The sequence below is a fragment of the Epinephelus lanceolatus genome, chromosome 5 (assembly GCF_041903045.1).
Source record: "Epinephelus lanceolatus isolate andai-2023 chromosome 5, ASM4190304v1, whole genome shotgun sequence".
Lineage (NCBI taxonomy): Eukaryota > Metazoa > Chordata > Actinopteri > Perciformes > Serranidae > Epinephelus > Epinephelus lanceolatus.
In genome coordinates this window covers 14,553,205-14,581,175 of record NC_135738.1, presented here as the reverse complement: position 1 = coordinate 14,581,175, position 27,971 = coordinate 14,553,205, and the positions used below count along the sequence as shown (strand labels likewise).

At 39.1% G+C, this 27,971-nt stretch overlaps 1 protein-coding gene across 4 annotated transcripts; it reads right to left on the bottom strand.

Moving 5' to 3' along the window:
* Window positions 1-11: 11 nt before the first annotated feature.
* Window positions 12-25,954, bottom strand: parvb (parvin, beta). 4 transcript variants are annotated; one of them, XR_013491590.1, is made up of 14 exons: window positions 19,105-19,279; window positions 15,831-15,920; window positions 15,306-15,376; window positions 15,116-15,218; window positions 12,109-12,249; window positions 10,715-10,830; window positions 10,166-10,224; window positions 8,310-8,329; window positions 7,796-7,857; window positions 7,612-7,680; window positions 7,256-7,357; window positions 7,093-7,165; window positions 3,182-3,427; window positions 12-397 (listed from the first exon to the last, which is right to left on the bottom strand). XR_013491590.1 is itself a non-coding variant. In XM_033635100.2 (13 exons), exons 1-13 carry the CDS (start codon window positions 25,782-25,784, stop codon window positions 3,351-3,353), a joined length of 1,098 nt encoding a protein of 365 aa, XP_033490991.2. In that variant the 5' UTR covers window positions 25,785-25,954; the 3' UTR covers window positions 12-3,350. The 4 variants fall into 4 exon arrangements, 3 of the variants coding, with proteins under 3 accessions (XP_033490991.2, XP_033490993.2, XP_033490992.2); XM_033635100.2 differs by lacking the exon at window positions 19,105-19,279 and adding an exon at window positions 25,670-25,954 and having other exon boundaries at window positions 12-3,427; XM_033635102.2 differs by lacking the exon at window positions 19,105-19,279 and adding an exon at window positions 22,275-22,385 and having other exon boundaries at window positions 12-3,427.
* Between the last annotated feature and the right edge of the window lie 2,017 nt (window positions 25,955-27,971).

Below are 27,971 nucleotides of genomic sequence, written 5' to 3'. Positions count from 1 at the left end.
TGAAATTCTCATTCCTTTTTGATTCCAGGCGTTTATTTCTTGTTAGGCAAGATGAAAATAAATAAAAAAAACACACAGGGGTGAGACATCCAGCGCGAGTGCGGTTTAGATTGACTCATCCACTCTCAATAATTCAGCCCCGGCTCTGAAATGCATGAGTAGTCTGAACTGTGCATCTTAGCAGATCTTCAGGTGGCACTGCAGGGCCGTACTTCGCTACAGGAGAACAGTGTGAGGTCCACGGTCTCCGCTGAGACTCGTCTGAAAGGCCGAAGATACTCTGACTGGGCCTCTTCCGGGACGGACAGAGCACACTGTACTTAAGGCATCAGCTTATATGGCTTGAAATGTGGTGTGCATAGTTCAGAGTAAACGAGGCACAGAGAAGTTCCTTCAGCTGTCGAGATAAAGCAGTTGTAGTGAGAATAATATACAAAGCATTTTCATATCTCATATATAATATATAATAAACAGCTTTTTCAAGTTTCTTAAAGGAATAGCTTGGGGAAATATGCTTATTTACTTTCTTGTCAAGAGTTATGTCAGAAGATTGATGCCATGTACTATGAATCCATTAAATATGAAGCTACAGCTAGCTGTTGGTTAGCTTAGCTTAGCATAAAGATAGAAGCAGGGAGAAACAGCCCTGCTCTATAAAGACTAAATGCAACTACAAGTATTTGGTCTTGTGTTAAGACCAGAATCTGACTTTTTCGACACCTTTTCTGCTCTACAGGAAAATAGAAATGTATAATTTCTGTGAAAAATCTTTTTGCAGTAACTCCCAAACAGAGCTAAAAATGAAAATAGCTGCCTTCAAACTGAACTTGTGAGCTTGCGGATACAACATGGGAAGCCGTGTAGCCTGCACGATATGCTTGGTGTTAAAGTCGTGAGAGCACTGCTGCTAGGTAATGGCAACATGGATGCTGCTGTTGGCTCACAGACTTTAAAGTGTGTTGACATCACAGATTTTTTAATCACTTTTCTCAGCTTGAAGAAAATTTTACAAATATAAACCCTCCATGGATCAAAAATTCATAAGAGAAAGAGTCATAATTGACTATATCTGAACCACGGGCAAACACATCTTGTGAACTCGGAGCTTTCAGAAAATTTCCATTTACAAAGTTGTGACTATCCTAAGAGGGAAGCATTCACTTAGAACACAGTAAACACTACCCCATTTACAGGGAGAAAATGTCACAAGATAGCCAACTAAACAGAGAGGAAAGAGGGCTAACGTTATTTCATTTCAAAGCTAAAGGTACTAGCATAGCAGAGTAGCATTAACTGCTATCTCATCTTTTGACTCTAGACAGACCATGTGAATACCGCAATGGACACTTGAACGTGAACAAAGTACACACAATTTCATTTGAAAGGAAGAAAATGTTCATAAGACAACCAACTAAACAAAGAAGAAAGAGAGCTAATGTAAATCACTTCAAAGCTAGCTGGTAATATAGCCAGGGCTCACCTTAGCTATGATGTTACTTATTGTTTTTTCCTTCGTTGTTATTTGTAAGTGAAGGAAAAGCTATTTACTGTTTGTTTTCCACATTACTTAATGACCGAAATCCAGTCCAGTCATGATGGAGCAAGCTGAACTCTTGCTAACGGTACTAGCATAACAGAGTAGCATTAACTGCCATCTCAGCTTTTGACTCTAGATGGACTGCGTAAATACCACGAGAGGGGCGGTGTTCATGTCAACACAACGTTAACCCGGTAAACACAACACCATTTGAAGGGAGCAAATGTCACAAGATAGCCAGCTAAAGAAGAAAGAGAGCTAACGTTACATCATTTCAAAGCTAGCTGGTGATATAGCCATGGCTAGCTTTAGCTAAAACTAAAACTACATTTAGGCTAACGTCATTGTTTTTTCCTTCACTGTTATTTGTAAGTAAAAGAAATGCTGTTTACCATTTGTTTTCCCCATAACAAGCTAAACTCTTGCTAACGGTACTAGCATAACTGAGCATCAGCTTTTGACTCTAGAAAACTTTGTGTTCATTAAGCTTCACTTTCTACAGGGGCAGCCAATAATCTAAATAAGTTTTCTTTTCTACACAATATCGTTAAAATGACCAAGAAAGCTAAAATAACACATTTTGTTGGTTCCTTCTGTCACTATGTGATTAGTCTATAATCCAAAGGCAAAATGTGCACCATACTGTGATCTACATTTTCTAAGCAGTAGATTCAATTGCATAAAAATGGCATTTTGGGGGCATAAAATATGTACCACAATCTTTCTATCTGATAAGCAATTTGTTTGTTTATGTACTTTTCTCTTAAATGGACTAAAGCATAATGTTATGTTTGAGCCTTGCAGGTGTTGGTAGGCCGATTTTGTTATCTTCAGGGCCAGACCAAGCGGCTACCTCTGGGGCTGAAAAATGAAGGCAACATAAAAGCGCCGAAAGCCACAGCTTTTTTAATCACCTCTTTAGGCAGGCAGTCAGTCTCCATAGACACCCATATTAAAATGCCTAACTTAACAGGAGAAACATGTTTACAGCCTGGTACAAAAAAAAAAAAAAGTTTTGGTCTCTATAGCTAATTTCTCTCTTCATTACAACTGTACAGCGGGTTAATTTTTATATAACTCGTCCATTTACATTTTATTACAGTTTAAAGTAAACATAGTCACTTGTGGCTTCAAAGAAATCCAGATGGCGACGGCCAAAATGTCAAGTTAATGGCTTCAAAACAGGAGTCCACAAACCAATGCGTGATGTCACCCAGTCTATTAGCCAAACTAGCACTTTCCCCATTTGAAGTCTTAATGCTAAGCTAAGCTAATTGGCTGCTGGTTCCAACGTTATAGCTTAATATTTAGCATACATAACCATGACTGTGGTATCAATCTTCTCATCGAATTCTTGGCAAGAAAGCGAATATGTGTACTTCCTAAAACTATTCTTTTAATATTTACACAAATCAGTTTTAGATACTATAATATATAACAGCATTTCAAACTTTCTTAAATATTCTGCAGTGGGGAGTTAAACACACAAATGCTTTCCAGTTTTAACATTCTGCCCTCATTCATTTTTCTGTGACGGCTGTGTATTCAAATGCAGGCTAAAGGTCACAGGGTTTCCTGGGTTACATTTAACATTCAAGAAAGGAATAAATAAATACTGACATTTGGGGAAGATTAAATACTAACATTCAGAGCCTTTTTTCAGGCCTCTCCCCATGGGTCTTTTTAAATCCCTCATAATGATGTCTTTCAGTCCCAGTTGGTCTTCTCCAGTGTCCAGTGTGTAATGCATAATATCAGCGCAGGCACAGGGGCAGTGTTCAACAGTAATATCAGGGGGTAAAACTGGAAAAGTTCACTCAGAGTTTTTGTAGTTGGTGAAGAGGTTGTAGAGGACTCTGAGGGTGGACTTGAGGTTCAGATTGACAACATCTGGAAAAGAAAATGGAGACAGCAGGGATCATTAGAGATTGCTGAACTTGTTCTGAGGAGTTGCAGGAAGAAAAATCAGACCTTTGACACGCACAAAAACTAATGCATTAAGAGAAAAATTGGATCCTTGGAACACCGAAGCACAAAATAAATGGACTGTGCCACCATAAAATTATATTTACAATGCAAAGGAGCTTTTTCTGTGATTGCTGTTGGACTATTTATCTTCAAAAGGTCATTTGTAATTTTAGAAAATGAAATGGGGCTTAAAATAGCACCCAAGAATTTGCAAATGATTATCATATGATGTATTACATCTTACCGGGAGAGATTCAAAGGCACAAAAGTACTTTCTGTTCTGTTCATCTGATGTACTACACAAGTGCTTTATTGTAATTTCTCATCACAACTAGGTCTTTGTTAAGTGATTCAAGCAAGACACCATTTTGTTACAGTGGTGCCATATTGTATCACCATTTAAACTAGGATGCCTTAAGCTCCTTATCCTCTGCATTTCCCTGTTAGCTTGGATGACACCGTTGATATCATTAACTTTCATTTATAATGAACCTGCAGATGTGCATAAATAAACCTCAGCAAACCGTATCCTAATCAGAGCTCATAAACTGATAGATAATAGCAATAATGTCCAAATACTGCATAAACTGTGATGTTTTTGGTAAGATATTTTTCCCCTTTTTGATTTAGTCAAGAAAAATGTTTGAAGAATAGAAAAGTATTTGCATTAATACAGTGTGGAGAGAAACAATATTTGCACATTTTGAAAGCTAGCTCATACTGATTCAAGATTCACTTATTTATTAATCACATACAAAACTGTGCAGTATAACACTTATAGTTTCAGTCTCCAAGGACTGTGCATAGTACAATCATAGTAAAATAGAACATATACAGACATGAAAAAACCCCCACTAATGTTGAAAGAGCAGTTTAAGCCAAAGGAAATAATTAAACAAAGAGCAAAAAACAAAAGTATGCACAATGCATTAAATAGTATAATGTGAGAAAATAATTTAAAAACTGGATATGGAATGTAGGGTATGAAATATGGAGAAATATGGGACAAGAATGTGGAGCGAGACATGAATATTTAAAGCAGCTCTGAGAATTACATAAGTACACACAAGACAGAATTATACTGTACAGTTAAATAAATATTCTTAAATATATCTTGTTTGAGCTGATAGTTATGGCTCTGACTTTACAGTTACCGTAGAGCATGTCAACAGTTCTATTAAAATCATATGACAACAAGAAATCTACTGTATTGTCGTTTCAGTGTCATCTTTAGTGACCACCAGCTAGTACCTGGTATTAATTTAAATGTTTCAGTGGCGTAGATACTGATTACATTTTTTCGTGATTAGTCAGCCGTGTAAGATCACACTGGAAGCAATTTCTGTAATATAGCATGTCTAACTCTACAGAGGGTGTGCAGAATATAATGGGCAAGTGGTGCCCCCAGGAATGTTTCATAGGGCTGGCCAGACGGGGCCACTGAAAGTCTTGGGGTGGCACACCAAAACAAAAGTGATAACTGAATTTTGGGAAGTCTTTAATGCTGTTGTAGTATATATATATTTACTCACTGACCTTAAAATCTTGAATTATTTGACAAGCATACATTTCTGCAGGCTGTTCTCATGCACTACTCGCACATGTACATACGAAAAGTAATGCACCAAAATACATATATAAGCCACGTAATCTTAAAGGTGGGCGGCACAGTGGTTTAGTGGTTAGCATTGTTGCCTCACAGCAAAATGCCCCTGGTTTGAACCCAGGGAGGGGGAGCCCCCCTTTGCAGAATTTGCATGTTCTCCGCGTGTCAACATGGGTTTTCTCCGGGTACTCCGGCTTCCTCCCACAGTCCAAAGACATGCAGGTTAATCGGTGACTCTAAACTGGCTGTAGGTGTGAATGTGAGCATGAATGGTTGTCTGTCTCTGCCCTGTGATAGTCTGGTGACCTGTCCAGGGTGTACCCCGCCTCTCGCCAAATGTCAGCTGTGAACTGGAGTAAAGAAGAAAGTTTGTCTAAAGAGGCAGGTTGTCGTGGTTGGGTCAAAAAAATACAGGACTTTCCCCCAGGAGACTGGTAACTGTGTCCCGTGTGAAACTAAGTGAACTTTTACTTTAAGGTACATTGTCACCATGTTTTATTTTCCTAAACCTAACCTATGTAACTGAAGTACGTAGTGTGACAACGCCCAATAGTGTTTCTTTTCCTTAACCTAACCTACATAACTTTATGTTAAGTACGCAACATGACGATGCCATTCGTGGGGCTCTAATCATATGAATTTGATGTATGATGTATGAGGACATGTTGACTTAGGATGTACTATTGTGTGTAGTTTTGTATTTTGTATTGTATTGTTTTAAAGATAACACTGTAGTAAGTTTTAACGTTGTATTGTTTGTTGTGCTGTCTCTTTGGTTTCACAGAAGTTTGTTTTGAACTGCTAAGGGACTACAGATGCAAATTAGCCTTAAGCCGTGGTTCCCAACTGGTAAGTCGCTGTCCAAAAGTGGGTTGCGGGTGACACAAAAACGTGAAAAAACACTTTATTTTTAACTACAGGGAATTTTCCGGCACAGAGCTTTAATTTTGAGGTGCCGTTTCTTGCTGTGGAGTCAGTGACTAAAGGACAGCTACTTGAGAGACACAGCAAACTAGCTCGATGGCATGGCCAAATGCAAGTATGATGCTGAATATTTTAAACTGTGTGGACCTTGAATTAATGACTAAGGAGAAATCTGGACCCTGTAGTGGGACCAGTTGGGAACCACTGGCTTAAAGCATTAATCTGGTACCATGCATCAAACGGTGATGTTTAAATTTTAATCTGTGCATGCTTCCTTTTAAATAAAATAAATACATAGACATAGGCCAGTTGAAAACTACGGCAATATGAAGGTTAAGGAATCCTACTGATATATTTTGGTTTCTTATTTTCCAGTTAAATCCTATTAATTATCTGATATGTGTAGGCTACTACCAGTACGTTTAAACAATTTGAGTTCCACAACAATCGTGTTTTAATATGTTACATATCTGTATCTATATGTGTTAGGTGATTCATTGTTCTTCAAATAGGCTAGTTGTTCATTTGTCCTAAAAAAGACAAATGTGCTGCTTTAATTTAGCCATAAAGCCATAAAACCTTTACTGGGAACAAGCCTTTTCAAGTTTAAAAACACCATACAGAGGCTTCAAATTATTTTTGTGAGGAGGGGGGGTAGTTGCATCCCTCGATGGCACCTCTGATAATGGGTTACCAAAATGCAAGTCTCTGTGATTAACAGAGAAAACTGCTTAATGGTGAATTAATCATAAAAGCAACAACCATTAGAAGCCAGTGAGTCATATTTTGACTCTTTCAGTATATGTTGTATTATAGAACCTGGACAACAAAGCTGAAACTCAGCACCTATTGTCCTGTATTAGAGTTTGAGGGTGAGGCAAGGTCTCCATCTACTGGACTACTTTCACATGACTGCTGCTGCAGAACATGAACCATATAACACCCTTTTAAAATGTTCTCCTGTTAGAATCATAATCTCAGTCAGTCTCCATTAAATATCCTTTGGGAACATGTCTTTTATCTAATCGTGTAATAATGCAGTGTGTCTATAAAATACCTTCTGGTCTGGCTTTCGGTTTCTTCAGGCCTCCGTCCTGCATCAGCTCAAAGGCAAACGCCACATTATGGACCTGAGGGGACACAACAAGGACACTCAACATACTGATAAGGTAATTAAAAAAATCTTCTTAATTTAAACGACTTATTGAGGGTGTAATCACCTTCTGCTCAAAGCTCTCAGGGGTGAGAAAGAAGTTGTACAGAGGAACAAAGTAGTCTTCTAGCAGCCCCATCAACAGTATCAGGTACACACCATCAGCAAACTGCACGCACACACACACACACACACACACACACACACACACACACACACACACACACACACACACACACACACACACAAATGAAACTTTACATAGCATTCAATATTAAACTGCATAATTAAGTCAGATTGAATGATACATATTTGGAAAATAAAATTGTGCAAATAGAGGGAATATGAGAGGATGGAAATATGTTACATAAAAACATCTAATGATAATTTTAATAATTGATTGAGACCCATCAGATCGCTCACCTGAGATTCAAGCTCAGTAACTTCCAGGTTCAGCTTGTTCAGGTGTTTGTTCACGAAGGTGATGAGAGACTGGAAACATCATCAGCAGACTACTATTAATTTTACAGACAATTAAAAATAATAATCATAATATTCTGAAGTGATTATACTATCCATTATTATGCAAAGAAAAGGTCTTGAGTACCGTTTTCACCACGTTGAGCTTGTCAGGTGCGTGATCCAATAAAGTGTCAAACGCGTCCCTCTCTATTGTAACAAAAAGAATAAAATCAAAGGTTATGAATACTTAAAGGAACAGTTTGACATTTTGGAAAATGTCAAATGTGTCAAAAAGATAAGACGATCAATACCACTCTCACATGTGCCCTACAAATATGTGTCTACAGGCAGTTATCCTCGCTTAGCATAATGACAGGGAACAGGTGGAAACAGATAGTCTGGCTCTGTCCAAAGGTTAAAAAAAACCCAGAGCACCTCTAAATCTCACTAATTAACATGTTATGTCTTAGTTATCTCTAACTACAGCCAGAGGCTATTAATTAATAGATGTTATAGTAGTAGTAGCAATCTTCTCATCTGACTCTCAGCAAGAAAGCGAACAGGACATTTCCAAAAAATGTTCACTTATTCCTTTAGAAACAATAAAAGTACAGGGACATTTCCATAATACTGTAACATGATATGTATCCAGGACTCACCGAACCGTCCCATCATCATTCTGAAAAACAAAAAAACAGAGAGACAACTTTAAACACTATTGAATAATACTTTAAAGGACCCTATATACATCATTAATGCTTAGGGGTCTAATGCAGGGGTCAGCAATCTATACTATAAGAAGAACCATTTTTAAATAAAAATTGAAGGTGACACAGACTGTTGCGTCTAAAATAAGCCTATCAACATTACTAACAGGTCTTAATGAGCATTCATAAATATGTTTTAGCACAACATAGCTGGTCAGCAGTGGGCTATTTATGAACATTTGGTAAGAATTGGTGGTGAAAGCAAATAAATCTGTCTCTGTTTTCCCCTGAGACTTTTACATTTTTGGATTTGGAGTCCATAGCTAGCCTCACTGGGGAGATTCACAACTAGCCACCACTAGTGAGGTTCACTTAGACACGACCTCAACAACATTTAAAAGAAAAGGTGCCAGGTCATAGATGTAGTTGACAAAATTTTAACTGGAGAGGGGCGAAAGAACCACATGTGACTCCAGAGCCACAGGTTGCCTATGCCTGAGGCCTGTACTATGAAGCAGGATTTGGAGTTAGAGAGGTAACTTCAGGGTTAACTCTGGGTTTTCAGCACTACAAAGCTGGTTCTCTTTTTGCTGGGATAAATCACCACAGCAACTTATGCTGAACAGCTAACCTGCTCCACAACAGGTTAACTTCAGAGTATCGGATCACAGCCTGTCAACACCGACCTCTGACCAATCAGATCACTCAAAAAAAAAGTATCCATGAACGAAACTCTGGAGTCTCAGGTAAAAGAAGGGAGCCACAGAGTCATTTAATATTTCCAGGGCTCTATTTCCACTGGTTTTAATACAGCGCTTCAAACAGAGAGATCATTTACAACACTAAACACATGATTTTAGCAGGATTTTAACTTGTGCAGTTTATTTTCGTCCACAGTGATAGCTGACAGTGCTGCTACTTTTACACTCTGATTGCATCCCTGCATGAGAACTAATAAACAGATAATAATTAATTAGTAAAATAATCTACACACTGTTAATTGGCTCCCTTTATTATAAATAAAACATTTCAGTCAGATAGACCTCATCAGTGATTATCTAGGCTACTTTTTCTCCCTTTACTTCAGTAGCAGAAACAGTCAGGCATCACTTAAAACAGTTCACGTAACATAGTCATCATCATCCAACTAAATAGCAAAAAATACTCTGTACTAATGTCACATATAGCTTAATGATACCTACACGTAATTTAAGTCTTGGCCAGTGGTGAATTTTTGGACAGTATTTTCAATATTTCTACATTTTCCATTATAAGATTACAAATTACATCGACATTTTACTTTCTCGCAGTCCCAAAACACTTTAAGTACCGTTTTATCTCAAATGATATGAAGCAGCCTACTTCATTCATGGTTCTGATGATGTCGCTCCCCTGCCTCTTTCACATGAACGTGCTCTTGGCTGGATAGAAAAGCCCAGAGAACTAGTTGATAACCAGCTTTGTAGTTACCCATACGTCCAGTGTTAGGGTTTGTCAAACAAGATATCGAGAAGATATGCTGGCTAAGTTGAACTGGCTTCGTAGTACAGTCTAGTATTTAGGATATAGTCACATCTAGTGGTGAGGTTGTAGAACTGAACTTCTCTTGTGTGCCAGGCATGTAGGAGAACTATGGTGGCTGACATGAAAGTGTAAAAAAAGCCTATAAAGACACATAGCTATAAATATAATGCAGCATTTCTGCCAATAGATACCCCTAAATCTTACACACTGGATTTTTAATACATTAAAACATTGATATAAAAAGAGGACGACTGTGGATACAGCTATGGAGTATCAGCTCTTACTCTGTGGTGCTCGTCAGCTCCTTGGTCACAAGAGCAGTCTGCAGGATTCCCTCTCGTTTCTGCTCAAACAAAAATCAAAATGCTTCAGTTACTACACGAGAAAATAACTAGAATTGATGAAATTACATGTACAGACAAGACAAAGAAAAATACTGAAAGATATCACAAATATTTAGCCATAAACTAACTGTCACTATAATGTGTTAGCTTCATTATATTATTGTTTTGGAAGAAAGCTTTTAAATTGTTTTATGGTTCCACTAAGAGAATTTCTACAAAGGAATGATTGTATTAAAATTATATTTGTGATTTTATACACATTATTGTTCAATTTTGATTTATAGGTATATTTTCTATTATCTTGATGTTTGTCTGTAACTCATTTTTATTGCTGCTAATCTTAAAAAGGAGTTTCTTAATCTCAGTGCAGGTTAAATAAAACTTAAATAAATAAATAAATACAGTTCAACACCTCTGTATCCATCCCTACATCATTGCACATAACGATAATGAATGCCAACCCTGTGTGAGCTTGATGAGCCACTTTACCTTGACGACCACCACCTGCACAGAAACATGCTCAGGCAGCCTGATGGGGGCCTGGAAGTGCATCGCGAGAGCCACCAGCAGGTAGACGATGGCCACCAGGTTCTTTGAATGAATAGCTGCATCAGTGAATCATAAGAGAGGAATGTCAGCGCTTTGCACACTGTGAGCTAACATAATGATGTGAACAATTTTCTGAAGATGAAAGGTAACAGTCTGTGATTTTTTTGTTCGAGAGACAGAATAAAAACTGGGAAAGCTGTGAATGAGCCATTAATGAGGCATGAATGAACCAACTGTGAGCTCCAGTGGGGAATCCTTCTGTTTGTAAAGCTTCTCAAATTCTGTACTTTCTATTTGTTATGCACATTAAAAGATTATGTGTTAAAGGGCCATTCCAGCAATTTTGCACAAGAAGCTCAGGTTGTGTAGTGTCTTCAGTGGCTGTGGAGGAGTTCTTAATAAGTTACATTATGGTCAATGTAGGCAGTATTTGGAAGCTAGACCCATATTAGGGGTCAGAAATATTTTAATCTGTCTCTTGTGAGTTCCCAAATTTCGCTGGAGTACCAGTTTAAAGGTCCAGTGTGTAAGATTTAGAGGGATCTATTGGCAGAAATATAATATAATATATTAACAGTGTTTTCTTTCGTGTGTAATCACCTGAAAATAAGAGTTGTTGGGTTTTCGTTAGCTTAGAATGAGCCGTTTTTATCTATATAGGGAATGTATCCTTGACTACAGAGATCACCTCGTTGCACCACCATATTTCTACAGTAGCCCAGAATGGACAAACCAAACACTGGCTCTAGATAGGGTCTTGAGGTTTTTACCAGGGCCATCAAAATAACGCGTTAATTTCGATTAATTAATCACAGAAAAAATAACATGTTAAAAAAATTGCTGGTGCCCTTTGACCCAGTGCGACAATGAAGGCCACAGTGGCTTTGTCACATGATGGAGGCAGATGGGACAACGCTGTTTGGTCCTGTGAATGGAACATTTACATTTAAAAAACATCCAGATGGAACTGTTGATAGCAGTACTGTACTCAGAGAAAAAAGGTGAGCACACATTAGCAGTTGTTGGGCTAACAGCTTGTCTCTGACGAGCCGAACTGCATTGGAGAAACACTGATTTGTAACGTGAAACTGCTTTATTCAGTGTTTTTACTGGTTTAAATCACCTGGTGCGTTTGTTTCAGAGAGGAAGAAACCTCTGTGGATAATTCAGCTCCCTGTAAAACCTTGAACCATGAACACCGAAGGAACTCTTATCACAGGAAGTTTCAGCTGGTTGCTATTTACATCCCTCACCACTAGATGCCACTAAATCCCACTAAATCTTACACATTGGACCTATAAGTAGCAAATCACTGGTGTCTATGTAAAACTTACAGTCCACACTCCACTCGATGGTCCAGCCGTGAGGCCTCAGCAGTTCGTTGACGGCCTCCAAAACCGTCTGAAGCTTTTGCTTTTGGCCGATCTCTGACTGAGTCACCTCGGCCACGTTCAGCTTCCTGCCTGACAGCTTCTCTGTCAACAGAAACAGCAGAGATAAGATATCAGCTCAAACACACAGGGAGAGACTTTCCATACACACAATCATGAAGCATTGTACTGTACTGAACAGGGGAACTGTAGCAAGAAATAGGAGGCTTGCTTCAGGCCTGTTGGGCTTAAAAAAAATGAGAGGAACTCGTGTACAGATTAGAAAAGGGAAGAAATCTAATTTAGGTCAACTGTTGAAAAAAAACATCATTTACAGGAAAGACAAAAGTTACAGAAAGACTTCAAATCCAAAAAGTGCACAACAAAAAAACATTTTTTCATGCCTGTATCATCGTGGGTTTTGTGCGTTGGATAACAAGGACATGGTGATCTTGACAATGTACAAATGTGACAACTGCAGACAACAAAAATTCTTTGCTGCACGCAATACCAAGAAAGAGGATTTATTTCTCATGTATGTGGGTTCAAATATTTATAAAAAAAAAGAAAAGAGAAAGCAACACGGATAAAAAAAAAAGAAAATCTAAAACAGGCACTGATGCAATAAAAGACCGAAAGTACAGACAGAGCAAAAGTGCTAAATGAGTGCGAAGAACTAAAAAGGGGTCTGAACAAAAATAAAGAAATCACACATCACTTAGCAAAGTGTTTCCTGCTGCGTGCTTTAGCTGTTGTTCAAGACACTTCAGCAACATAATGCAACCAACTGTAAGTCCTCTTTTGTATTAGTTGGCTTTTGTAAAATTAATTTGCTAGTTCAAAATGTTTTATTGTCGCACATGTTTGTCAGGCTGCAATAATTAGCTGGTGTTTACGACAATAAGTGGGAGCAAAGAAAGCAGTCAGTGTTGAGATAATGAGAGGAGCTGAGTTTTTCCTTTGATTACACACACACAAAAAACACAGAATTAAAGAATCTACATACGAGAAAAACATGTAAGAAATACATGAGATAATTAGAGCACAAGACAAAAACACAAAGTAACACAAAGTTCTGTAACCTACAGATACAAGTTCGACATATTACCACTTAAATAACTGTTACTATTGCAGTGTCACACATTACTTTATATTCAGTTGGCAGACACTTTTGTCTAAAGTACATGCTTGTGTCCAACCTACAGAGCATCGCAGCAGCCCCACACAGGTCAGGTTCACGCAGGGGCGTTTCTAGGACTGACATACATTTGGGGCTCAGCCCGAACCTCTGTCAGGGGGTCTAGGGCAGTGGTTCCCAACTGGTCCAGCCATGGCGTCTGAATTTCTCCTTAAGGGGGATTTGTACTTGTGCAGCAGACGCTACACTGTAGCCTACGCACGTTGCCTACACCGTTGAGAACATTTATACTTGTGCAGTGGTGTGTCTGTGTCACACCTCCAAAACACTAGTCAGCGGCGGAGGTTTCTGTGAAGTGTTGTAAAGTTTAGTTGATTTAAAACACACCCAAAACTGCCTTTTTTTTTAGTTTTTTTTGGCAGGGTGGGGAGGATTAAACACTCTGAGAGTGTTTTCAGCCTGCTGTAACAGAAAACAGACACAAGGGGGAAGCTCCTAACAGACCAAAGACACTGAAGCTTTCCTGGACTCAGCAGCACCTTAGTGAACACACATTTATCACAGTGGTCACTGGAGAAAACAATCACGTGCCAATATCAGCATTTTGAACTGTTATTAAATGAGTTGGATATATATGAACCAGCAACAGCTTTTCATTAAAACTCATTAATCTCTGAACTCTGAAAGAAATGCTGTGAGTGAATTGTGTTTACTTGTAGTCATTATCAAAGCAGGTTTTAATGCTAATTTCAAGATTATACCTTTAGGCAAGGTATTCACTGCTGCCACTGCATTACCGCCAGTACCCTTAATTAAGGCATGTCCTATATACAGCTGGCACAAAGGCACACAGAGAAATGAAATCATGCAAAATGAAGGACTGAATACTGCTCACTGTCTGCACTTAGTTTATTGAAAATTTGAGCTACAACAATCACTTGATTAATCAATCAGTTGTCAACTATTAAATCAATCGCTAACTCAATGGTAATCAAATTATCCAGTGGAGTATCTTTTTAAAAAATTCCCTGATTCCAGCTTCTTAACTGTGAACACTTTCTGTTTTTACTCCTCTATGACTGTAAACTGAATATCTTTGGGGATATGGTATTCACTGATCGACACTTTTCACTGTTTTCTGACATTTTGTAGACCAAACAACTAACGGATTAATCAAGGAAATTGACAGATTACTAATCAACACTGAATATAATTGTTAGTTGCAGCCTTTTTGAAAATGCAACATTTCTGTCATTTACCATTGTCAAGAGTCACATTCCAAATGCGTAAACAAAACTTTTTTATACTAGAGCAACAGACTGCAAATACAACTTTAAACTGCTGTAAAATGACTGAGGTGGCACGGTGATGCAGTGGTAAGCATTGTCACCTCACAGCAAGAGGGTTCCTGGCTTGAACCCTGGGGTGGGGGAGTCCCTTTGTGCGGAGTTTGCATGTTCTCCCTGTGTGAGTGTGGGTTTTCTCCAGGTACTCCAGCTTCCTTTCACAGTCCAAAGACATGCAGGTTAATTGGTGACTCTAAATTGTCCGCAGGTGTGAATGTGAATGTGAATGGTTGTCTGTCTCTATGTGTCAGCCCTGTGACAGTCTGGCGACCTGTTCAGGGTGTACCCCGCCTCTAGCCTGGTACCAGCTGAGATAGGCTCCAGCCTCCCTGTGACCCCCAACAGCATATGTTTATGGAAAATGAATGAATAGCTAAATGATACTGCGAATTTTCATGGTGGTCAAAGCCAAGCTAAAGGCTTGCAGCGGCTTTATGGACAGAAAGATGTTGTGAGAGCTGTGATGCCAAAGAAACCAATTTCTCACCAAATAACTTCTGGAGCACTTGTCCATCGTAACAGTCCTCCTCCAGGTCTTTGACTATGATCCTGTCTTCCTCCAACTCACTGTTGATCCAGTCAATCAGGACCTGGACACAAAGACCTACAGTTAAACTCTCTCCTTCTATGCGTTGATTGTGCTGAAGAGGTGTGATGTTTGTGTGATCTCTGCCTACCGTCAGAAGATCTTTAAATTTAAGATTTTCCCGTGAAGTCGGGTCTAACATGATCCTCTCAGCATTTTCCTCTGATGACGATAATGTGAGAGAAATTAAAACAACCAGCATAGTTAACAGTAACACTAAAATATCCTGTTTCACTTTCTGCATATTTGTCTCCCCCACTAGATGCCGCCATGTTGTTAATCTCCCATAAATACAAATCTATAGCCACAAACACACATACAATGTTCTTATCACCCTCACGTCAACAATGATTCACACGGTGACTGAGGGCAGAGGCGTCTCCCCTCCACCCACTTTCATTTCCTGCTCCTCCACTGTCAAAGTCCCCATTACTCAACATGTGTCAACACATTCATAGTGTCCTCCGTGGCCTCAGAAACCTCTAACAGTGGGCTGCAGATGTTTTAAGATGTTGATCATACTGGAAATGCAACTGTAGGATCAACAAGGCTGCGACCTCAAGTCATGAATTAATGTTGAGATGTTGTTGAGATGTGCATATGTTTGATTATATACCCAGCAGTGTGTCCTCTGGGTGGATGTCTGTCCCTGTGGGAAGCATGGGAGCGTTGATGGCATTCTTCCCCTCCTCCTGAAGATCACTCACTAGGGAGACAACAACACACAAAATACAGGCACGACAAAGTCAATAAAACAAATCAACACTGAAAGGCTTGATTGAAAGTCCTACTCATAAATAACTGGAGGGATTATCTGAAAAAAAAGTCTGAAAATAACACTGACTGTATTTAAATTATCTGAGTAAAGAGACAGAGATAAGCAGGCAAAGACTGTGGGACAGAAATACAAGACACTAAAGACAAAGCTCTTCAGAGTCACTGGTAACAATATCAGCACACAATCACCTTAAATTCCCCTAGTGGGCAAAGTGTGGGTCAGTTTGGTGTCAATTTGTGGGCCGCTCCTCCTCTACAGACACTACTTCAGTCACTCCACCACCACTTTCTCTTGTTAGTGTCGGCAACAGTCAGAGCTCAACAACCTGACATTTATACAGGTTTCTCTAATTCTGAAAAGGGGAACTCCATTGATTTCACACATGAGAGTCTGATAACAGGTCTTAATGAGTACTGCTTCATATTTTAAAAAGTTGTATAAAGCCTTTTCTGGCTGCATGGGGAGCTGTGAAGTCAGATAAATTGCATTAAGTGATGTCACTTGAGTCAGCCTCAGTTGGGTATGAAGCATGGACTGTAAAAAAGAGTGAACATAGCAACTGTGATGTCACCCATTGGTTTGAAGCCTTGAGTTTGGCATTTTGACAGTCGCCATCTTGGTTTTTTTTTGGAGTCAGAAGTGACCATCAGCCTTTCCCAAACCACGCCCTACACCCTCTCCCTCACTCCATTTCTGCCTTCAGACGAAGGGTCCGCCATACTGAGCGCCATCCCAAACCAACTAGTGAGGAGTGGAAGTGAGTTATAAAACCCTCCAACAGCGCCATGTTGTGTTCATCATGGAAGACGCTCCATACAAGAAAAGTTCCACAACTACCTTACAAACGTAAACTGCTCAAACTAAGACATTTACAGGCCTATTGTCATACGGATGATAACATCTTAAACTGTCCATCCATCCATCCATCCATCCATCTATTTTTATCCACTTATCCGGGGCCGGGTCGCCGGAGCAGCAGGTCAAGCAAAGCATCCCAGACTTCCCTCTCCCCAGCGACGCTCCCAGGCCAGATGAGATATGTAATCCCTCCAGCATGCTCTGGGTCTGCCCTGGGGCCTCCTACCAGTCTGGCCATTCTCCTCTGACCTCTGGCATCAACAAGGTACTCTCACCCAGAGAACTGCTGCTCCATCCTCTGTAAACCCTATAGATGGTTGTGTGTGAAAATCCCAGTAGATCAGCAGTTACTGAAATATGCAAACCAGCCCGTCTGGCACCAACAACCACGCCACGCTCACTTAAATCACCTTTCTTCCTCATTCTGATGCTCGGTTTGAATTTCAGCAGGTCGTCTTGACCATGTCTTCATGCCTAAATGCATTGAGCTGCTGCCACATGATTGGCCAATTAGTCATTGCATTAACGAGAAGCTGAACAGGTGTACCTAATAAAGTGGACAGTAAGTGTATATGTATATATTCTTGTATTTATCCTCATTTTCTTTCAAATGTCAAGATTATTTACTACATGGAATAAAATTAAACCCCTTTAATGTCACTGTACAAAGAGATTAGTGCTACATCTGATCAGGTGCCAACTAGTCAATAAACAGATAACGTAATCATACATAAAATCGGAAATAGCATAAAAAAAATACAAGGAAAAAATAGGCTGGATGAAGCTTTTCTCTGTATGTGTGTAAGCATCATAGCATCGCACGTTTACAGACCTTAATGGACTCAACATACTCAAAAAGTCAAATTAATATAAATAAATTTACCTTTTCTATCTCATACTTTGCACTCTGAAAAGGGACAACTCAAAGACTATAATTTATTGGCCACTATTAATCAGATAGTCAGATTGTCAATCACTAAATTAGGTAGAATAATTTGACTCCCAATTCCACATTATGAAGTATATTCCATCTGTTTACACCTCATGATGTACCATACTGTGCTGAGAAGATGTTATGTAAGGAGTGCGCTGTCGTCAAGTTGTGAGTTGCAGAATCTTCAGTTGGTGAAAAATGTTTATCCAGTGATTTTGAGCTGCAAACTGCTCTGTCACACGCCTGTCACTTCCTAAATTTTTCTCCACCCATGTGACGCTCTGTCTTTTCCACTACAGATTGCATTACAGGGCAGAAGTGGCCATCAAAAGTTATTATACTTTGCATACTGGCACTTTATAGTGTATTTCATTTAGAATGAGAATTTAGTCTCAAACTGTGGACACTAAAGCTGATTCGAGGTGACAACAAGACACAAAAAGTAACAAACACTGACACACACTTTGAGAAAGGCTTTCAGTGCAATCACTTTCCACTGAGATGCGTTCACTTCTGACTGCAGAGACACTCCAGGGATTAAAAGGCTTTTTCTTCTTAATGGCCACGCTGCTTTTATCATCCAGCATTTCAATTTGTACGACCTGCAACACGCCGGGCTGCAATCAATGGTCTCAAATCTGTCATTTCATTGACTCTGCTCTTCAGAGTGGCTGCACTTTGAGCTCCTTTTTTTTAAATTAAATGCATTTTTCTGATTGAAAATATAATAAAGGGAAGTCTAGAGCCGTGTGTTTGTGATACAATCTGGAGAAAATCTCAACTTCAAAGCCAGTGCAAAGAGAGGATGTTCAGAATAACCCCGGGGAGGAGAGGTCCCCATAGATTTCCTATCTGATTCAGCCCTCTCATAAGAGCTGAATCTCACTACAGATCAGCACTTTGCTTTGTAATTACAGAGCAAGCTCGCTGCATTTCATCATAATTGTGCTGCTTCCTCCCTTCGCATCTATCTGACTGCATTACTGCTGCTGGCACTTCACACAGTCAAGTGAAAAGTGAGTGAAAAATGGTCACATTATACCATATAATTAATTTGCTAGAGCAGATTTATGCAGAATGATTTATGGAAATAAAAATATTCCCACTCGTAGATCCAGAAATACAACAGCAACCCTCACACTCAATTCTGTTAAGTTAAAGAGACATTTCACAGTGACTACTTACATCTCGATGACCTCTTACAACAACCGACACAACACATTGCTGGATATTAACCTGCAGTTGCACTAAGGTAACAGGTCCTGCTTCCCCATTTCCACTTCCAAGTTCCTCAAAGCCCAAAATCAGAACCACATTTACCTTGTTTCTTCCTCTTGGTCCCACACAGCAGCCCCGCCATGTCCCCACTATAAACCTCCTGATTCCCAACGACGACGGCAGTGGGCAAAGGTAGAAAATGCAGGAGTGTATGTGTGTGTGAATCGTAGTCGGTGGGACTGAGCAGTGGCAGGGGCGTCATCACGTGTTTATTTCTGTCACAGCCCTCCACCCCACATCTGCGGTCCAGTTACAAGAGACGCTGAGGGGTGTGTGTGTGTGTGTGTGTGTGTGTGTGTGTGTGTGGGACAGGAAAGACCACACTGGACATGAACGCATCAGGCTCTGGACACAGGACAGACTCCACTGACCTCTCACAGGTACAGAGTGGACTGGATATCGTTTAATTTGAATCTAATATCCGTATAAATGCATGCAGCCTGGTGGTGTCAGTTCAGGATTTTGTAATTGACTGTTTAAATTGCAATCTAGTAATTTCACAGCAATATAAGAGACTTGTTTTTTCGGAGAATAACTGAACACGTGAATGGAGCCTTTAACATGTTTTGCTGCAGCGGATAATCAATCAGGCAGCGGCTGTATTCCTGTTAACAGAATTACACTAATTCAATACAAATCAAAGCCTGCAGTCAATCTTACGCTGGCTGCGTTGCACAAATCCACGTAAAAACCTCCTCGGTGGTTTTTGCAAAGCATTATGGAAGAGGACAAAACAACAGCAAGAAATGGTCAGACTTATTTTTGCTTTGGAGATAAAAAATGTTCCGAGTATAATTAGTCTGCATCATAAACAACAGCGTAAAGCAGATTGAAATCGACCTCGTCTTGTTTGGTTCCAGTGCTCTCGGGGGGGGGGGGGGGGTTTCACTGTGGCACTGGGGGAAGATATAAATAATGCAGCAGTATGGAGAAGACAGGCCGGACCTTAAATATAGCTGTGGTTATTTACACCGACACAAGCAGCAGTGAGTAACAGCAGCCGGGAGATGACAGAGTCACTGAGTCTGTTCCACAGGGGGCCTTCAGCAGATATTAACTCTCTAACTTATTACACCTGATATTTACTTATTATTACATGCTATGTACTTTATTTGCTCAAAGATGTGATTCTCTTTTTCTCCATATTGCAATTCTTCTACTTTTTCTACTATTGTACTGTTTTTGTGTTGTTGTTTTTTTATCCAATTCAAGAGTCAAAGGAGAGCGGAAGTCGAAAACTGTTTAGACTGTAAATGAAATTGGATACCGACTAGTGTTGTTGTGATTTCAAAATTACGACTTTGATCAATACCTGCCTAAATGTCTCAATAAAGAAACAATACCACAGAAAAAAACTTTAAACATTAGGGGTGGGGGAAAAAAAATCGACACAGCAGAGTATCGAGATATTTTTGTGTAGCATATCGTATCGTCACACAGTGCCAAGTTTTGAGTTTTTAATTACATAAATTATTAATATTACAAATACAAATTCAACTTTAGGTGGCCTACTAGAATAATAAAATCAATTGCTTTTTCAGTCCACTACATACATTCTGCTGCTGAAAACTTTATATTATGACACAGATGTTGACAAAGTTTGCCTTTGGGGACGTAACTTACAGTTTAAAAAAGGTAATAAATCACAATATATTGCAATACCCAGCATATCGCGACACGTTTAAAATCACAATAATATTGTATCATAATAATATTGTATCGTGGGGCCTCTGGTGATTCTCACCCCTATATAACATGAGGATATTACTTGACAAAAAAAAAAGACAATTGACTGAACTTTAGTAAAATTCAAGTAAATAAATAAATGAATAGAAAATGTGCTCAGTGGACCACAGACCTCCACCCAGGAGATGTATTGAGTCACCTGTGTTCAGTCTACTTTAGTGCACCACTCTGCGCAGGGTAACTAGGGGTGGCAGTAGCTCTGTCCATAGGGACTTGGCTTTGGAATCAGAGGGTCGCCAGTCCAAATTCCAGTACGGACTAATTGGAGTGAAGACTGGTTGCTGGGGAGGCGCCAGTTCACCTCCTGGGCACTGCCGAGGTGCACTTGAACAAGACACTGACCAACTGTTCGGGGTGCCTGTCCAAGGCACATCTCTCCATTTAATGCATGTACTGTACAGGTCCTGTTTATGCATGTGTGTGTATTTCAGGCTTGTGTGTATATCAGGATTGATAAAGTATATCTTCTTCTTCCTTTAATAATCCTCAAAGTGCCAGGTTCACACTTAATGTCAACTTAATGTCAGTTATGTTTTTTTTTTTTTCACGCTCAATAAAATTGAAGTTTATGTACTGTCAAATGTTTTCTTGTTTGTTTGGTTCTTTTCACACATGTCGGCATGTTTTTCACAATAAATTAGTACATTTTAAACATTAATAATTTGATTACTGTGTGTAATTAGATCAAACTTATGGTGTTATTAAAGGTTTTACATGGTATGCAGTAATCTGGTGTCCTCTATACTTGAGTTTTTTTGTGAATTCTTTGATAGTTAGCTTTATATCTGCAACCAGATACCTCTTATAAAACTCAGTGCACATCATAACATACACAAACTTTTTTAAGAGTCTTATAGATGTTGTTAAATTTAGTTTTTAAAAATTATGACTGAGAAACGTACTAAGTGGGACATTTTACAGTTGAAAAATTCAAGGCTCTCTGGTGAAGGAACTGTAATATTACAGTTTTTCAAATACATCTTTGATATTTCTGTGCTGCAATTTCTTGTTACAATAACAGTAACCCACATTATCAGTCACTATATCGGCTGTAATAGAGAAAAACTGACTTGACTGTTCAGGTGCATCAAATAGCAAATATGTTTCTGTCCTTTTTTGGAGTAACTCTACTCTTAAATGTTTAAAGTATGTCAGCGATTTCCTGGATAACGGCAACTAATAATAATACCATAAATGTTAAGTCAATATAATTTACAAGCGATTTGGATGTTTTTATTATTTATACAGTATTTTCCTAAAGATGCTAAATTAAAAAAAAAATCACCAGTGCTGCATCGCAAACAGCAAAAGACACAAAGCAACAGTATCAAACTATATATTGAATCTAGTAATGTTGGTTCAAGTTTCACTACCTTTTGGATGTATTCCTGATACATTAATTAATAAAACAAGCAGGTGAAGTTAGTTTAAAAAAGTAACAACACAACAATAACCAGATGACTTACTATTATCAGCATCCATCCTGCACTTAAGTCATATTTTGTATTATCAGAGTGCATACACTCTTCACCCTGAGATAATAGAGAGAGGATGTGACCTGACGTTCATCCTCTCGGTCCTTATAAAGCAAAACTTTTTTTTCTGTCTCCACTAAATTCTCACTGTTACAGTACTGCCTGTTGCTGACAAAGGGAGCTGTGTCTTGTCAGAGAGATGCAGACTTCCTTTCAGTTTATCAGGATATACACAAAGAGCCATGACCGTGCAGTATCTTTGAAAACTAGGTCTGTAATTGCAGGAATCTGGGCTTGGTAAATTATACATGTTAGTTTACGTCTTGCTAAACAGCCTTAAGCAACACTTTTCATCCTATTTCTGATACAAGCAGAAGAAGAGGAGGGTTTGAATGTTTATAACTACTAAAAGGAGCACATGTGGTTGCTAGGGAGTGTCAACACAGCTTAAGAAACCATAAGTCCCTCTCTTTAAGGCACAATACAGTTGCATTAGTATTGATTATTCAGCAAGTGTGAAGCAAGTTTTCCAGTGTTGGGTGTTCCTCTTAAAGATATACAGCACCACACCCAAACGTAACAGAAACCACAACAACAGCAGCGGCAGCAGCATGTGAGACCACAAGCTGGGCTGCTTTACCAAAGACCAAACTCACATACTTGTCTCCTGTTATACTGACTTTCAATTCTAAAATCACAGAGACTTTCTACCTTTAAAATAACCAGTTTATCATCTTGGCTTTAATCCACTTTGACCACACAGGGGCAGTGCGCTCAAACAAGCTGCACACACACACTGACACTGTAGTGGGCTTCCTTTCAGCCCGCTCTGCTGCACTGACTTACAGCACAGTCATACATTAGCAAAATTAATGTCTGGGAACCACTGGGTGGTTTTGTAGGTACGTTGGAGGCTGACAAATAAAGGAACAGTTACACTTTCATGTTGTATCATTCATTACATCCAGTATAAGCACCACGAGAAAATGTCACAGACGCCTGAGATCACAGGTTTGCCTTTCCCCATTTTTACCTCTGCCTACACTAAAGTCTGGGCCAGAGGTACTGTGGGCAAAAACACAGTAAAGGTATTTGTAGGATTCTTTATAATGGGACAACATTTGTGACCTGTACTGGCAGTCTTGAAATGCAGACCTCTGAAGAGGATGTAAAGATATTTGGGGAAATGGTGTTCCCCAGGGCCAGTCAAGAGGAGGGACGGTTAAATCTCTGTATGTCTAATACAGAGATAGGTCTAGGATGAGGTTAGCCTAGCTTAGCACAAATACTGGAAGTACAGGGAAACTACTAGCCTAGCTCTAACAAAAGAAAAAAAATCCCGCATTCTTTTTCTTATTTTGTACAATTAATTAAATTACATACATTGAAAGAGTACGAGTGTGCATGCATAGTACGATGTTAATTCAAATATGGAAGGGACTTGATCACTAAAATTACGTGGGAAAAGAAGTGGATATATTGATATCAGTATCAGTTATTGGCCAAATAAGTTGTTATATATCGGGATATCAGATACTGGCAAAAAATCCAACATCGCACATCCCTACTGAATACACACACAGACTGTGGGACTTCTTGCAGTGACAGTTCATGGCTGACGATTCGCCTCAGGAGGAGACGTCTTTTATATGTGGTTTTGGATGTTCTTTGTTCCTTCATTTTACCTAATAAAGGTCTAAGAAACGAAACTGTGTATTTAAATAAAGTTTTACTGCAAGTAATCAGACAGCGTGCAGATATTCTCTTCCCTTATCTACGGACAATTTCCTCCCACACACTTGTCTACAAGTTATTGAAGGCTTGTATGAGCTTCCACATTCCTGTCTGAGAAACTAGAAAGATCACTGTAAAAAAACCTGTACATCATATTTCCTGTACCTCTAAGAGGTGTCTTCAAATTGCTTGTTTTGTTCGACTAATCTGCCAAAAATCCAAATATATTCAATAACTACAAGAGGGACAAATAAAAGCAGCAAACTCAAACAACGTCTGGGCTATTAAGAGTTTTGGGACATTGTTCTGAGAAATGCTAGTCTGTGTTGATTCTATACTGTGGTATGTGAACCAACACTAAATTGTTATCACTGGTTTCAGTAAAGCTTTCAGCACAAGCTGCAGCAGGAAGACAATTATTCTCATTTCCTCATTAAAATCGAGATATCATCCAATTAACTCACTGAGCTGAGCTGTCTGTGGGTTTCTCTGTTTAACTGCTAAAGCAGCTTTAAGGTTAAAAAGAATCATCTTATCCCACTCTGGGACAGTTACATCTATTTGGGCTGCAACTCATGATTATTTTCATTATCAATTTATCTGTTGATTTTTCTTTCTTTTAATTGTGGCGGTTATAAAATAATAGAAACAGAAGTTGTGTGTGGCCCAGAGACGAAGGTGACAAACTGCTTGTTTTGTCCAACTAACAGTCTAAAACACAACTATATTTAATCCATAGCAACACCTTCATCACTTCTGCAATGCTCTTACACTTTAATGTAATCACCTTACATTGGTCCTCTATCCATATGTATCTGCGTTTATGTATGGGTTGTGTAAAAAGCTACTGGGTGCCTTAATTTCCCCCAGGATTGATAATCTATCTATCTATCTATCTATCTATCTATTATAGAATTCAATAAGGCTCCTAGACAATTAATATGTCTCTGTCCTCCTCCTGCTGGTGGTGAACCTCCTTTAATGGAGATTACAAACACATGGCTGTGAGCACACACACACACACACACACACACACACACACACACACAGACGTTAAACCTTGCAGCTGTCTGTCTGACCACACAGTGTCTGGCCCGTGGGAGGGCAGAAAATAGTTTGACCAACAACTGGTAAAGTAGGACAATAAGTTAAAGCCTATTTTTTGATATCCAGAACAACACAGTGAACACAGTCCTGCTGTTTGCCACCTTTATCTCCACATCCTGTCACCACTGTGTGACTGTGTGATCTATTTATGTTCATTACCTCATGGTAAATGCCTGTGGAGCTGCTCAGGGTGCTTTGTCTCGCCTCTCACTTGGAGAAGTATTAAGTCTACACTAGGGCTCAAAATATGTTAATGAATGAACCTATAATCAGTTATGACACACTAATCAGGAGCATGCAAGTGAAACATTGAGCCAGATTACAAGATTATACCACAAAAAGATAAAAATGTATTCATATAAATCATGTGTGCAGTGCATGATTAAAGTGCCGGTGGTGTCCCAGAGCAGAATATTTTAATAGCGCATCATGTGATTGCAGCACCATGGACAGAAACCCCAACAAGCTAATACAAACAGAGGCCTTTTATAATGTTGAAAAACAAAGAAAACCAAAAAAAAAAAAAAAAAAAAAAAATCACTGACCTTCTTTAGACTTTTTCTTCCGCACCAAGGTTCCTCCTAATTTCCCGAGGAAAGATTCGTCCTTTTTCATCTTTGCGGGCTGCAGGGTCGCAGATGTGTTCGCGGTCCCAGACATCTCTCTGTGTGTTGTGTTTCTTTGCCTCTCTTGTGTCTGTTAATAATGTCCCTCCTCCTCCTCGTGCTGCATTCACGGCACCGGTGTGAGATCCAATCACAGAGAACAGACTGAATTCACAGGCAGACGGCAGACTGAAGGAAGAAGCGCTGGTCCGGCATCAACAGAGCAATGACTCACATGTGAGTAACAATCTGCTCCAATGTTTACTGAGGGTTCGTGTCACAGCGCCTCCTAACGGCAGGGTGAGGGAAATAGATTTAATTTATTTAATGGTAAAGGTGACAATAAATAAATACATCTTTATCTAGTGGGGAGAAGCTTTTCGTGAAATGAAGACCATAAAATGAGTTACGTGGACCTATGAAGAAAAATCAAACATCTACTTAGAGAAAATAGTGTCAGCGTCATGGATGCAGCGTGTCAGTGCATGTCACAGTCTGAGAGACAACCAACACTACACCATATAGCTCATCACGTCACAGATCACACTCTGCCTTTTTATTTACTCCTTCACTTAATGAGTTTTTTTCTTTAAACTTCGTTTCTATGATTTTGTAATTATTACTGAATTCGCTGTCTTTAATTGTAATTGTGCTTTAGCAACACATATGAAATATCATGTCAATAAAGCTTATTGAATTGTATTAAAATTGAAGACCATAAAGGGACAGGGAGAAAAAAAACAATCTCATTTTACCTGCCCCTCTCTCAAAACTCGAACCAGAAGAAATAGATGGTCTGTCAGTTACAGTTAATAACCAATACTTACAGTAACTTCAGAAAGAACATAAATAAATAAACAGAGAAGAATCGAGAGCCACACACAATGTACCCCTCAAGAAGGGACACCTTGTAAATCTAAAATGTTATACTACTACAAAATCTAAAAAATATTTTGAGGCAGGATACCCTGAGGGGGCTTCTTGTTCCAAGGGTCTAACTTTACATTTTTACTAATCTGGGTAAGGGGGGAATCTCTCACCATCTCACCCTCAGTAGCAGCAGTGGTGTAGTGGAGGATAAACGCAGGTACTGTAAAACTTCAATTAGTAACCTGGGCAATTATTTGCTTAAACCACTGAACTCAACAGGTCTATATTTGGGACAGGCCTTTAATTCCTTTTGCACAAACTGTTGCTCAGCAAAGATCTGGAAATATGATCCAAATGTTTATTTGAACCAGTGTGAATATTACTTGTATAAAAATTAGGCTTTGAATAACATCAATTACGTGTCATGTTGTGACACTTGTCCCACAGCACCCGGCATACCAACACAACACAATTTTATCCTGTTAAAACAATATTCATAACTTGGATTAATTTTTATGAAAAACCCTTTTGATTCTTTTGATCAGTGGACCCATACTGACTAAAGAAATATAAATAACTTACCAGGTAATCGAGGAATGGACACATATTCAGACTTTGACAGCTTCAGAGGAAAGGAGTCACCACTTGTTTTTTCGTCATGCCGGCAAATTTGAATGAATTACAGTCTTCTCTGGTGCTCATGGTTTTAGTAAAATGAAATGGACTGAGCTAACAATGTGTAGCATCTCCATACTGACAAAAGTCTAAACAGTTACACTGGTACAGTACAGGCCAAAAGTTTGGACACACCTTCTCATTCAATGTGTTTTCTTTATTTTCATGACTATTTACATTGTAGATTCTCACTGAAGGCATCAAAACTATGAATGAACACATGTGGAGTTATGTACTTAACAAAAAAAGGTGAAATAACTGAAAACATGTTTTATATTCTAGTTTCTTCAAAATAGCCACCCTTTGCTCTGATTACTGCTTTGCACACTCTTGGCATTCTCTCCATGAGCTTCAAGAGGTAGTCACCTGAAATGGTTTCCACTTCACAGGTGTGCCTTATCAGGGTTAATTAGTGGAATTTCTTGCTTTATCAATGGGGTTGGGACCATCAGTTGTGTTGTGCAGAAGTCAGGTTAATACACAGCCGACAGCCCTATTGGACAACTGTTAAAATTCATATTATGGCAAGAACCAATCAGCTAACTAAAGAAAAACGAGTGGCCATCATTACTTTAAGAAATGAAGGTCAGTCAGTCCGGAAAATTGCAAAACTTTAAATGTGTCCCCAAGTGGAGTCGCAAAAACCATCACGCGCTACAACGAAACTGGCACACATGAGGACCGACCCAGGAAAGGA